The sequence below is a fragment of the Triturus cristatus genome, chromosome 11 (assembly GCF_964204655.1).
Source record: "Triturus cristatus chromosome 11, aTriCri1.1, whole genome shotgun sequence".
In the NCBI taxonomy this organism is placed as follows: domain Eukaryota; kingdom Metazoa; phylum Chordata; class Amphibia; order Caudata; family Salamandridae; genus Triturus; species Triturus cristatus.
Window position 1 is genome coordinate 624,339,398 of NC_140594.1, and position 14,316 is coordinate 624,353,713.

The 14,316-nt window shown below is 49.3% G+C and overlaps 1 protein-coding gene across 2 annotated transcripts in view; it reads left to right on the top strand.

Annotated features, from left to right (window-relative positions):
* The window catches only part of LOC146785184 (inositol polyphosphate-5-phosphatase A-like), a 342,688-nt gene that overhangs the window by 173,932 nt on the left and 154,440 nt on the right, over positions 1-14,316 (top strand). For both annotated transcript variants that reach the window (XM_085634048.1, XM_085634049.1), the window contains exon 5: positions 13,359-13,422. In XM_085634048.1, coding sequence (XP_085490174.1) covers positions 13,359-13,422 — 64 coding nt within the window. The remainder of the gene's footprint in view (positions 1-13,358; positions 13,423-14,316) is intronic.

The following is a 14,316-nucleotide window of genomic DNA, read 5'->3' on the forward strand; positions in this document are numbered from 1 at the left end:
GGAGGGAGCGCCCCGATGCCCAGCTGGGCCCGTGATTGATTCTGCCATTGCTCATATCTCCGGTTTCTGTTTGTGCTTCTGCACCAAGAGCCCCTTTCGACACCTGCCTTATTTTTCTTCCTGCTCTGACATGACGGGCGACAGGTGTTAAACTACTTAATCACTTAAAAATTGTTTTAATTTTCTGTTTTTTATTGATCTCGCCCGCGCCAATTAATCAGCTCACTGGAGCAGGCACTTAGTGCATTAGGGCCTGTCAGGCCGTGCCGGGAGGCTAGAAAATGGAGAAAAGATGCTGCGGAGGGAGATGTGCTTTTCTTCACACTTTTGGGTGGGAGCTGAGGGTCCGGGAGCGGGGGCACGGGTGGGGGTGGGGGGGGGGGGGGAGGCTTATTGTCTCCCTTTGCAAAGCACATTCTCAGGTTCAGAAGTTGCTAGGGAAGCCGCTGGGGAAGCCACGGGGAGCACAAGCGAATATGCCTCACCCACCCCTACATCTTCCCTTCCCTTCACTCTCTCTCTTTCTCTGTACTTCCTTTTTTTACTCTCAGATCTTCTTTCTCCTCCTCTCCTCTTGATTCTCCTCTCCCATGCCCTCCCCTCATATGCCCCCGCTCCCTTTCTGCCCTCTTCTTTACCTTCTCACATGTCTCTCTGTTTGGCATCTCCCTCTCTTCTCTTTATTCTTTTCTGCCTACCCTCTCCCCTGTTCTCTTTCTGTCGTCTTCTGCCCAGTCCAATCTCTCTCTCTGTATATACTCTTCTTTCTTTATCCACTGTACCATCTGCTTTTTGTTTTCTTTGTTGTGTCTTCCCTATCTGCGATTCTCCTCTCGTTCCTTTCTAATGCTCACTTCTGTTCCTGCCCCTACTTCTCTACCTCTCAGCTTTTTTTGTATTTCCTCTTCCTTTTTTATATTCTTTCTCTCTCCTCTGCTTTGCTCCTTCTCCTTAATCCCTTCGCCTTGCATTATTCCACCCTTTACTGTTTCTCTGGATTACTCTGCTTCAGGTGTATGCCTTTGACATCTCTTATAACTTTACTAAGGTACACTTATGTTTCACACTCTTGATTTAATTTGCAAGTTGCTATTGTGCATCTTTAAGTCCTTTTCTTGGGGTTCAGGGGTATTCCGTGGTCGCGGGTTGTATCCCATATGGATATTTTTCATTTCCATCAGTGTCCTAGGATCGCAATACATCTGCACTATAGCTGGATGGATAATTTACTTCCTTTGGCTACTTGACTCACTCAAGGTAGCAAGGACGAGCAGTCAAGGCTTACTCCGTGAGGTGGAGGGGATTAGAAACTTAGCTGCAGTGTTGCGCCCTAAGTAAAACTCATCGCCCAGCCACTGCTTGACTTAAGGAAAAAAAGGACTTTATTAAAATGGAAGTTAAGTCGAACATTTAAATCTAAGATACAAGAAATATACAAGAACATTTGCTAACACCTTCTTGGCCGAGATATAATCCTAAACATTAAAATCATGTGGCATATGTTTTCTGTTAACGTTGTCCCTACGGCAGTGTTGTCCACTGAGGTTGGTTTGGGTCAACTTGGAGAACTTCTTAATGAAGCTTTCGGGGCTGTAGTTCCTAGCAGGAGATACAGGGGTGTATCTTCAGGGTGTGTGGGGTGGAGCATCCTTCAAAGATATTATCGCTCGAGGGTGTTCTGTGGCTCAGTCACATCAGTAGTAGAGGGTGACAGTGGTGTACATGTGATAAGTTGACAGGGCTCAGGACATAGGTCAGAATACACTCTGATGGGTCCTTGTCGCACTGTCTGTCACACTGATCCAACATGCAAGAACGGCGAAACTTTCGTGTTGCGTTCCAACTCGAGTACTATTTGCGGTCGCCCTCAGGAATCAGACATACTCAAAAGTGGTCTCTAGCATGCATCACCAACTTTCCTCTTCTCCCACTGTCAGTTCCTGCACTCTCGTAATTCAGACGGCTGCAGGGAATGGCTGTTTGAGCATTGTGATGACATGGGGTCCGAGTGAAGTCTGGTTGCCTCCTTTATATCCCCTGACCACTACAATTCTGCATCCCAATCCAGAGCTTCAGCAGAGTTCACTTCTAAATGCTGCAAAAGCTGCATTGATGTGAATCCATTTAGTTTCTAATCTCGCATGGCACCAACATACCTGCTAGGCAGCGTGAGAGTAGAGCCAGCTTTAGAACCAACATCACTTTGCATGATGTGGATTTCTGATCCCACACTTAGAATGTTAAAACTAATACTACAAGCCCCAGAATGCAATACAGTCTCGCCTGACAGCCTAGGACTGCCTGACATTGTCACATGACATGGTGCCTCTTGGAAGCTATATACCAATCAGTCAGGACCGGTGTCAGGGGACAGGGAAGTCAGTAGGACCAAGGAAAAGAGTCAGGAGATTGGGGAAGATCGCAAGTCAGCAGAGTCAGATACCAGGTTAGGGCAGAAATGGAAGGTGAGTGGAGTTAGGAGTCAATGGAGTCAGCAAAGTAGTCATGAGTCCGAGGCAGAACGCGATTTCGACCTGGAAAACAATGGACTGTGAGCTCCCTGGAGCCAAAATAGTGGAGACAGAAGAGTGGATTTGGGAGACCGTGTGATCAGGAGAGAGCAGTCAGTGAAGGGGAATGTAGTGAAGAGAAAGGATCCATAGAAGTGTATTCAGGAGACTCTGCCAGTAATCAGTGAAACTAGGAGTCAGAGTCAGGAATTGACAAAACAGATTTAAGCACAGAGCAACTAGAAACCAATTGAGTTCATTAAGTCAGAAGAGAGGAGTCAGGATCAGTGGAGGCAGGAAAGAGGAGTCAGGATCAGTGGAGGCAGGGGAGAGGAGTCAGGATCAGTGGAGGCAGGAGAGAGGAGTCAGGATCAGTGGAGGCAGGAGAGAGGAGTCCGGAACAGTGAAGTTCCTTGAGTCAGGAGAGAGGAGTCTGGATCAGTGGAGTCAGGAGAGAGGAGTCTGGATCAGTGGAGTCAGGAGAGAGGAGTCAGGGTCAGGAGAGAGGAGTCAGGATCAGTGGAGTCAGGAGAGAGGAGTCAGGATCAGTGGAGTCAGGAGAGAGGAGTCAGGATCAGTGGAGTCAGGAGAGAGGAGTCAGGATCAGTGGAGTCAGGAGAGAGGAGTCAGGATCAGAGGAGACAGGAGAGAGGAGTCAGGATCAGTGGAGTCAGGAGAGAGGAGTCAGGATCAGTGGAGTCAGGAGAGAGGAGTCAGGATCAGTGGAGTCGGGAGAGAGGAGTCAGGATCAGTGGAGTCGGGAGAGAGGAGCCAGGATCAGTGGAGTGAGGAGAGAGGAGTCCGGATCAGCGGAGTCAGGAGAGAGGAGTCTGGATCAAGTGGAGTCTGGATCAGTGGAGTCTGGATCAGTGGAGTCAGGATCAGTGGAGTCAGGATCAGTGGAGGCAGGGGAGAGGAGTCAGGATCAGTGGAGGCAGGAGAGAGGAGTCAGGATCAGTGGAGGCAGGAGAGAGGAGTCCGGAACAGTGAAGTTCCTTGAGTCAGGAGAGAGGAGTCTGGATCAGGGGAGTCAGGAGAGAGGAGTCGGGATCAGGGGAGTCAGGAGAGAGGAGTCGGGATCAGTGGAGTCAGGAGAGAGGAGTCAGGATCAGTGGAGTCAGGAGAGAGGAGTCCGGAACAGTGAAGTTCCTTGAGTCAGGAGAGAGGAGTCAGGATCAGTGGAGTCAGGAGAGAGGAGTCAGGATCAGTGGAGTCAGGAGAGAGGAGTCCGGATCAGTGGAGTCAGGAGAGAGGAGTCTGGATCAGTGGAGTCAGGAGAGAGGAGTCAGGATCAGTGGAGTCAGGAGAGAGGAGTCCGGAACAGTGAAGTTCCTTGAGTCAGGAGAGAGGAGTCTGGATCAGTGGAGTCAGGAGAGAGGAGTCAGGATCAGTGGAGTCAGGAGAGAGGAGTCCGGATCAGTGGAGTCAGGAGAGAGGAGTCCGGATCAGTGGAGGCAGGAGAGAGGAGTCAGGATCAGTGGAGTCAGGAGAGAGGAGTCAGGATCAGTGGAGTCAGGAGAGAGGAGTCCGGAACAGTGAAGTTCCTTGAGTCAGGAGAGAGGAGTCTGGATCAGTGGAGTCAGGAGAGAGGAGTCAGGATCAGTGGAGGCAGGAGAGAGGAGTCAGGATCAGTGTAGTCAGGAGAGAGGAGTCCGGATCAGTGGAGTCAGGAGAGAGGAGTCCGGATCAGTGGAGTCAGGAGAGAGGAGTCCGGATCAGTGGAGTCAGGAGAGAGGAGTCCGGATCAGTGGAGTCAGGAGAGAGGAGTCCGGATCAGTGGAGGCAGGAGAGAGGAGTCAGGATCAATGGAGTCAGGAGAGAGGAGTCAGGATCAGTGGAGTCAGGAGAGAGGAGTCCGGAACAGTGAAGTTCCTTGAGTCAGGAGAGAGGAGTCTGGATCAGTGGAGTCAGGAGAGAGGAGTCAGGATCAGTGGAGTCAGGAGAGAGGAGTCCGGATCAGTGGAGTCAGGAGAGAGGAGTCCGGATCAGTGGATTCAAGAGAGAGGAGTCAGGATCAGTGGAGTCAGGAGAGAGAAGTCAGAAATCAGTGGAGTCAATTGAGTCAGGTGAGAGGAGTCCGGATCAGTGGAGAGAGGACCGGTGGATAAAGGAGTCTACTATCTGTGGAGTCAAATGAGAGAGGAGTCTAGAGCAGTGGAGTTCAAAGCCCTTCACAACCTCGGACCCAAACTCATCAACAACCGCGTCTCCTTCTACACTCCCCCGCGCACTCTGCGCTCCACCGGACAGGCCCTGGCAGCCGTACCCCGCATCCGCAAAGCCACCGCCGGAGGAAGATCCTTCTCTTTTCTAGCAGCGAAGACCTGGAACTCTCTGCCCAGCCACCTTCGCGCCATACCTGACCACCTCTCCTTCAGAAGGCAGCTCAAGACCTGGCTCTTCGAGCACTGACCCCCCCCCAGCGCCTTGAGACCCTTGATGGGTGAGTAGCGCGCTTTATAAATGCGATTGATTGATTGATTGATTGATTGAGTCAGGATCAATGGAGTCAGGATCAATGGAGTCAGGATCAGTGGAGTCAGGATCAGTGGAGTCAGGATCAGTGGAGTCAGGATCAGTGGAGTTAGGAGAGAGGAGTCAGGATCAGTGGAGAAAGGATCGGTGGAGAAAGGAGTCAGCTATCTGTGGAGTCAATTGAGTGAGGAGAGAGGATTCAGGATCAGTGGAGTTCATTGAGTCAGGAGAGCGGAGTCAGGATCAGTGGAGTCAGGAGAGAGGAGTCAGGATCAGTGGAGTGAGGAGAGAGGAGTCCGGATCAGTGGAGTCAGGAGAGAGGAGTCAGGATCAGTGGAGTTCATTGAGTCAGGATCAGTGGAGTCGGGATCAGTGGAGTCGGGATCAGTGGAGTCAGGATCAGTGGAGTCGGGATTAGTGGAGTCGGGATCCATAGAAGTGTATTCAGGAGACTCTGCCAGTAATCCGTGAAACTAGGAGTCAGAGTCAGGAATTGACAAAACAGATTTAAGCACAGAGCAACTAGAAAACAATTGAGTTCATTAAGTCAGAAGAGAGGAGTCAGGATCAGTGGAGGCAGGAGAGAGGAGTCAGGATCAGTGGAGGCAGGAGAGAGGAGTCAGGATCAGTGAAGTTCCTTGAGTCAGGAGAGAGGAGTCTGGATCAGTGGAGTCAGGAGAGAGGAGTCGGGGATCAGTGGATTCAGGAGAGAGGAGTCCGGAACAGTGAAGTTCCTTGAGTCAGGAGAGAGGAGTCCGGATCAGTGGAGTCAGGAGAGAGGAGTCCGGATCAGTGGAGTCAGGAGAGAGGAGTCCGGATCAGTGGAGGCAGGAGAGAGGAGTCCGGATCAGTGGAGTCAGGAGAGAGGAGTCAGGATCAGTGGAGTCAGGAGAGAGGAGTCCGGAACAGTGAAGTTCCTTGAGTCAGGAGAGAGGAGTCTGGATCAGTGGAGTCAGGAGAGAGGAGTCTGGATCAGTGGAGTCAGGAGAGAGGAGTCTGGATCAGTGGAGTCAGGAGAGAGGAGTCCGGATCAGTGGAGTCAGGAGAGAGGAGTCCGGATCAGTGGAGTCAGGAGAGAGGAGTCCGGATCAGTGGAGTCAGGAGAGAGCAGTCCGGATCAGTGGAGGCAGGAGAGAGGAGTCCGGATCAGTGGAGTCAGGAGAGAGGAGTCAGGATCAGTGGAGTCAGGAGAGAGGAGTCCGGAACAGTGAAGTTCCTTGAGTCAGGAGAGAGGAGTCTGGATCAGTGGAGTCAGGAGAGAGGAGTCTGGATCAGTGGAGTCAGGAGAGAGGAGTCTGGATCAGTGGAGTCAGGAGAGAGGAGTCTGGATCAGTGGAGTCAGGAGAGAGGAGTCAGGATCAGTGGAGTCAGGAGAGAGGAGTCAGGATCAGTGGAGTCAGGAGAGAGGAGTCCGGAACAGTGAAGTCAATTGAGTCAGGAGAGAGGAGTCCGGATCAGTGGAGAGAGGACCGGTGGATAAAGGAGTCTACTATCTGTGGAGTCAAATGAGAGAGGAGTCTGGAGCAGTGGAGTTCATTGAGTCAGGATCAATGGAGTCAGGATCAGTGGAGTCAGGATCAGTGGAGTCAGGATCAGTGGAGTCAGGATCAGTGGAGTCAGGATCAGTGGAGTCAGGATCAGTGGAGTCAGGATCAGTGGAGTTAGGAGAGAGGAGTCAGGATCAGTGGAGAGAGGATCGGTGGAGAAAGAGTCAGCTATCAGTGGAGTCAATTGAGTGAGGAGAGAGGATTCAGGATCAGTGGAGTTCATTGAGTCAGGAGAGCGGAGTCAGGATCAGTGGAGTCAGGAGAGAGGAGTCAGGATCAGTGGAGTGAGGAGAGAGGAGTCAGGATCAGTGGAGTGAGGAGAGAGGGGTCCGGATCAGTGGAGTCAGGAGAGAGGAGTCAGGCTCAGTGGAGTTAATTGAGTCAGGATCAGTGGAGTCGGGATCAGTGGAGTCGGGATCAGTGGAGTCGGGATCAGTGGAGTCGGGATCAGTGGAGTCGGGATCAGTGGAGTCGGGATCAGTGGAGTCGGGATCAGTGGAGTCGGGATCAGTGGAGTCAGGAGAGAGGAGTCAGGATTAGTGGAATGAGGAGAGGAGTCAGGATCAGTGGAATGAGGAGAGAGGAGTCCGCAATCAGTGGAGTCAGAGAAGTGGAACCAATAATCAAGAGTAGTCCGGAATCAACAATCAGATGTCAGTGGTTTGGTGGTGTCAATAGAGGTAGATTGTGAGCAGACCCCTTCCTATTTGTGTCATCATCTTGTTGCTTTTACTTAACTGGACCTAATTTGCTGCACTCTCTTCTGGAGTATTTCAGCAGTTTTCATCTCCAAGCGAACTTTCGAGACACACCCTAGAGGCCTCGAGATTGAGGGATTTTGGTGCAGTGGTGCCCCTAATGGAGACAGATGCTTTAACTTGTTATTGCCTTTTGTAACCTAGATAACACTCTAAGATGCTTTGCTACAGGAAGTTAAACTCACCATGCTCTCCAGTTTGTAGCCAAGGTGACCTCTGCCCTCCCGCCACAGCCTCCAGTGGGCACTAGAACATTCTATGGAGCGCACCATAAATGCATTACCAAGCTAGGTTACTTGAAACCTGTAACTTGTAAGTGAAATTCAGAACACTGCATCATACACCGCACTTCCTGAGGTGTCTCTTCAGGACTGGAGGTCATAAACTTCAGGTGTCAGGTTCTGTGGCATGTTCTATTGCCCGAGAAGTATTTGCTAAAAACTTTGTTCCAGCTCTTTTTTAGACAACACAGAGAGATCTCAAAGCTAGGACAACTTTGACGGGCAGCTGCCAAGGTACTGGCACCTCTAGAAAACCCTTATGCTATGCACCCAAGCCCATTCACCGGCTTCGCCTGTGGTACTATCTCTTTTAGTTTGTTTCACCAACTCCTGGTTACTGTTTCTTGTGCTTGGAAGCAGGGGCGGCTGGTGACATTTGAAAATGGCGGGGCATAAAAGTGCTGGAGGAGTGCCCCGTAACATAACCTGGACGCTAGCTTACCACTTCGGCGCAAAGGTGGGAGATAAAGCTGCCAAGCCAGAACACCCTAAATTAACATCCCAAACATGTGCATTACCGCCAGCTCCCAAAGGCATAAAGTCACGTCAAAACGCACTCTGAAACTAGGCCCAAAACACACCTTCCCCTCCATGGATTTTCTTCAAAACACTTGCAATCAAAATTAGACCGTCCCAACTCTGATCCCAGCTAAGCAAATCCACTCGGAACCACCTGCAACACCCTACAATCGGACCCCAAAAACATGCAAAACTCACGTTTAACACGGGCTCCTATGGCAGCTCTTTCCCTTCCTCGACTTTGCCAAAAAACACCCTTCCCATCGATCGATTCCTCCCAAACTTCCTGCACACCCATGAATTCCCCCTCCCCACCACTCACAGCAGCCCCGTTCCTGTCGATCAACTGGAACCCCCTAAAAACCACTTCTCCACCACCCCAACACCGCCCATTGGATAACATCACACTTCCACTACTTCGATCATCTTCAAACTCACTGGGACACTAGTTCCAGCCATTCCAAAGAATCGCAGCAAGAATTACACAAATCCATCCACTGGAAGGGGTACGACTTTTCACCCAAACACAAGCCCCCCGCAAACCCACAAAAACACCACCATTATGCACGAACCTGAATCGGGCCCTGAGCCCTAGACTCCGGGAACCCTAGCAAATTTCAACCCTAAACACCACCCCAACCCTACCACCTAACACTAAACACCGCCCCAAACCTACCACCAGCAGCGGGAGAAGTGAATAAAATGAAAAGATAAACTTCCCTGACCGCCTCTGCTCCTGGTCCGCCGTCCGCGTTGGCGCCTCTGCCACCTTCAAACTGGAACACCACGTCACAACGTCAGCACTGGTGTGGCAACCCCTCAGCCAATCCTGGCGCTGCTGCAGCGCCAGGATTGGCTGAGGGCCCAGCTTACGCCACGCTCTCCGCCTGCCCATTAGGAGACCGAGGGGCTCCTAATGGGCATGCGCAAGGCAGTAAAAACACAAGTACGCATGACTGGGCACGGGCTAAAAATTACTCTCCATGCCCACTCATGCGCACTTGTGCTGCCTTTCCATGGCTTGTCTGACAATGCATGTCAGTCAACATGACGCCGGACCGCCCACGGTCCGACGTCATGCTGACTGACATGCATTGTCAGTTCTCCCCACCCTCGGCGTCTCTGAACTTAAGTTAACTAAGTTCAGAGACACCGAGGAGGGAGCTGCGGGCGGGGGGGGGGGGTGGGGGGGCAACGTCCCAACGCCCCAATGGACGCACCGCGCCTGCTTGGAAGTGATTATTCTGGAATTCTTTTCCCGAATCCTGGAATCCTCCATTCTACATTCTGGAGTCCTTTATCCTGCAAAGAGGATTTTTATGCTTAAGGCTTTTCCTCCCGAGACTGTGGATGCTTCTCGTGGGCACCTGTTTAGCACATGTTCCCCTTGTGTGATTACATTATGGCTTCAGGAACTAGTAGCCCATACCTCGGACAGACCAAGTTCCAGCTCTGAAAGTTCTCTCGGCATCCAGCTTTGAACAGTATTGAACTCTGACTGAGACTTACTTCCTCATCTTTAAGGGCGGTGGATGGCCACAATACAGTAAATGGGGAAATGGGAGATGGATGACCAACACTGCAAAAGGGAATGCGTTGTAAACCTTCCCATCGCCAGGTACACATATATCTGAGGGGATGGGGATATCAGGAAAGGTATATGTGCACGATGGGATGTCTGACATTGACATCAGAATTTCAAACGCAAGAGGGACTGCATTTTGTGCAGCACACAAACACAAGGTACATATGGACTGCACCATCTTATGTTATCTACAGGTCCCAGTTGCAAGGAAGGCAAGATGCCAAAGTTGTGTGGTGGATCAGCCATTACTAGCTGGAGTTGGTAGGAGGTTTTTCCTCAGTGGTCCAGGTAAAAAGGCCTGTACCCCGGACCATAGTCTTGCTGCCATCACTGTCTGTCACCACATAGCCGGAGTTGAGATCACGGTAATCACTTTCACTTAGATTTATAAGCTCACCTTAAATAAGACGATAGCTCTGATGTCAACCAAACCAAAACATCATGAAGCGTCCCAAGTGGGTTTGCACGCTTGATGAGCTCCCTGTAGGAATAACACAGGGAAAGCACGGGTAGGGCAGCTGTGCACAACTTTCATCCAACAGTACCTTTGCATTCTATGCATCGTCTTCCCATGAGCTATAGTGAGCTATGGTGATTTCAGGTCAGTTTAGTACACACCAGCTTTGGGCACTGTATTAAGTACTAGTTTGCTCCTAGCCCCCTAAACAAGCTTTGCTCTCAACTATATATACACTTAATTTCCATGTGTGACATAATTATTATTATAATAATAATTATTATTTTGTGTAGACCCCATGACTATCCCAAGGGTTTCCCACCACTTTCCGGACAGCGGGAACAACTTTGAAAAAGAGCCAAAATAACCAAGTTTTCAGTTCCATGCGAAAGTTGGATAAGAATGCACACCTCCTTAGAGACTCGGAGAGAGTATCCCATAGCTGAGGGCCCAAAGAAGAAAAGGAGCGACCACACATCCGGGTCCGTCTGATTCTAGGGACTGTGAAGAGAGAACGGTTGCTCGAATACAGGGTATGGGAGGGGAGGAAGGGGGCCATCAATTTTTGAGGTTTTGTGGTGCTTATTGTGAACTGATTTTGTGCATAAAACAGAGGGCTTCGAAAGTGATTCATTTGTCCACTGAGAGCCGGTGAAGGTTGTGGAGGAGGCTCAATGCAGAAAGGTGTGTGGGGAGATGGAACAGGAGCCTAGCGGCAGGGTTCTGAGCCGCCTGGATGCGTCTTATCACGGCCTTATCTGCCCCCAGGTACAAGATATTGTCATAGTCTAACCAAGAAAGTATCATGACTTTGAGAACTGTAAATAGCCACAGGATCATTTATAGATATTTCAAAATGGCCATACATGTGGAGGCTGCTTTAGCCGCCTGTGGCTTCATGGACAGGGTGGCATCAAACCAGAAGCAAAGGGTTTTCACCTTGTTGGTAGGCACAAGAAGTGCATCCCCTTTTCCTCATTTTACAGTTTTGTGATTTTTCACATGACATCGCCTTTTCCCCAGCGTATGCACCGCCTCCTGTAGCTACTGTGAACAGCTGCGTTATTTTCCTAATATGACATTACTTCTGCTCCCCTAGATGTACACAGTTCCATTTAGATCATTTGTGCAGTTATCAATTTTGTCTCATGCGACATCACTACCCCTCATGTGAACGGCATTGCCTCACATAGCTGCACTGAACAGTTATGTAATGTCCCTAACATGTCACTTATCATCCAGTGGGAGTGCACCTCCCCTTTATCTCCACTTGACAGTTTTGTCATTCCTCTTGTGATACAGTTCTTTCCTGTGTATCACAATATGTCACTGTGGCCAAGCACAGCTTTTTTCACATAGGCCTATTTCGAAGGCTGTTTATCATCCTGAACTTCCCATAGAAGATCCAGGCAATGATACCCTTGGTGCTTTTGAGAGTAAACTCCATTATCAGGTTCTACCCGAGTCTGCCCGCTCACTGTCTAGAACAACCCCAAAGGTTGCAAAACAACCAGATTAAACACTGTGCATATCTCTCCAGGTTTACTCAGTTTACACCAGCTTGTGCTCTAGGAAGAGATTCTCTGCAATGCTGCCTCCATAACACAGAGTGTGGAGAGAATAGAGTACCTCTCTTCCTGTAAGTACATTATCCTGTTGGCAACCAACCGGAATACTTTGTTCAGTGTTTAGTCGCAGTATCAAGTCTGGGAGAGCCATGCAAGGGGGCAGAGCCCTCAGCGTAGGCGGCAAAGGTTAGGAAAGACCTTCTACTTGTGTTGGAATCCGTTGATGATCAATTACCTTCTAGCTAAGAAAGCTAAGGACATTCGTTCCCTAGGCTAACATTGAGCTTAGCAATATGAACTTTAACCGCTGTGCCCACATACGTTTGATGATCCAACACATTTAAGCCATTATTGTGGAGCCTCTGAAGATCCCCATCATTTGACCTTTATTCTGGCGTCTTCTGAGTATTTCTGACCTTTCCCTCATTTTTTAAACATTTGATGAACTCAGCATTTAACCTGCATTCCTGTAGACCTCTCATGTCTAATCCTAAACACACACTCCTGAACACCTCTGATGCGCATCAACACTTTCCGATGACTATCAAGCTTTAATAGTTTTTTTCTGTAAACGTTTGATGAACCTTACTTTTAATCATTATTCCTGAAGACTTCCATAGTCCCTCCAACTGACAGACCATTTGCCTAAAGCATTACCTTCATCATACTCCTTGTTTTAAAACTTAATTTCTGAAGGCTTTTAATTATCTACTACCTGTAATGTTACTGGCACTTCTTTGATGACCTATAATCTTTAACTTGGTCACTGGACTGTCAACGTCTCTTGTGTGGGGCTCTTGCCAGCCTTGGAGTCAGAACTTAAGCCTGGCCTAGTGTGAATGGGTCCTCTCTGGTCTTGTGGGAGGGACCTTTGTTGACATTGGGGAAAGCGGTCTTGGAATAGAATGTTTTCCCTGCCTTGAGATTCAGTATCTTGGGGGCAGAAGTCTTAGTCATCCTTGTGAGCTGAGCCCTCGTTATCCTTTGAAGAAGGTTTCTCTATTGAGTGTGGGATCTTGCTGTCTTTGGCGACCAGGCCCACTGCAGGCCCTGGAGAGGAGGGGTTCTCACTAGTCTTGAAAGCAGGGCAACTCATTGACCTTGCGGCTGGTACAGCTGCCCCTGTGCCGGCTGGTACAGGGGCCTATGCAACATTATTGGGAAGAGACGGAGTAGTCCGCCCAAGCTTAAGGGATAGACTGCTGCTTGTTCTTATGGGCAGGGGTCTTCAATCCACATAAGTACAGAGCTCCATGTCGGGATTTGGAAGGATCCTCTTTAGCTCTGGTGGCAGTTTTTCTCTCTCATCAGCTTTGAAGATTGATTTCCTGGTTGGCTTTATTGACAGGATCCCTCATTGGTCTTCCTCAAGCAGGGTATATCCCTTTATTTCTAATCTCCCTATGGGCGGTAGTAGTTCTTGCCATCTTTGGTGATGGCGTTATCTTTGTTCTTGAGGAAGGAAGTGGCCTCTGGAGTCTTTGTTGGCTGGTATCTTTGTTAACTTTGTGGATAGGGTTTTGTCTTTGGTTTTGTTATCTCTGGAGTGGAATGAGATTGGTGTTTGTCCATTTTTGTTCTGGGGTTGTGTTTTCTATCACACTGTAGTAGCCTCTTTATTGATACTTTTCCTTATTCTCTCCCTGTTTTACCCGCAGGCTCTGGGAAGCTTGTACTTCCTGCACCGCTCTCTGGGGGACACTTTTGAGTTCGATTTCCGAGGTAAGCATTCTGCCATAAAAAGAAGACTATAGCTCACGCTCTATCATGTCACTTTCATCCCCCCTCAAAAGTTTTATTATGTGGGATCTGGAGAAGTCATCTATATTGTGTCTGTAACAATACATGGCCACAATTTGTAGGGTCTGAAAACATCCCAGGATCTGCCTCTTTAGAAATGTAATAATTATTCTTCCACTAAAGATTCTATAAAATCCCCACCCCAAAAGAACCTGTAAGATCCAAAGGGTTGACGCTATATGATGGCAACCATTGCCACAAACCACATCACAACTATTGTTAATTGATCTATGACAGCATTGGTAGTAGAACATTGTCCTGTGCCTCATTTCAGACATTGCTGTATTTTTTAGGGACAATGTTAAGTTGTGGGGGCAGCTTCATGGCACTCAGATGTGTTCCTCTGATACTGGGTTTCCCACCACGCGGTCAGTGAGGAATCATAAGGCATCTGTGATTGCCAGACAGATCTGGCACGCAAGCTTTGGGAGCACAAGGAGGTAGCTCTGCAGATTTGACTGCTATTGCTGGGTTAAATCCACTAAACTGGTGTAATACCATGCTGTTTGGGGGGGGGGGGGGGGGGGTCGTCTGGGCACTTTGGCTGATTCAGTCAAAGTTTTCAGAGTGCCTGCCATTGTACCCGAGTCCACCTCAGTTCATAGTTGTCAATGGGGCTTAGCGGATAGATAAAGGGGACAGTAACTCCAAAGTGCTCAGCCATGGATGCCTTTTTTGTGTGTGCCACCAGACCACTGGAAGCTTGTGCATAGAGGGATCCTGACTACATGCACAGCCATGTTTCTCGGAAATGGGTGGCTACAATTGGCATTTTTAAATGGACCAAGGGTCATGGTGTCCCAAGAGTGTGATTGG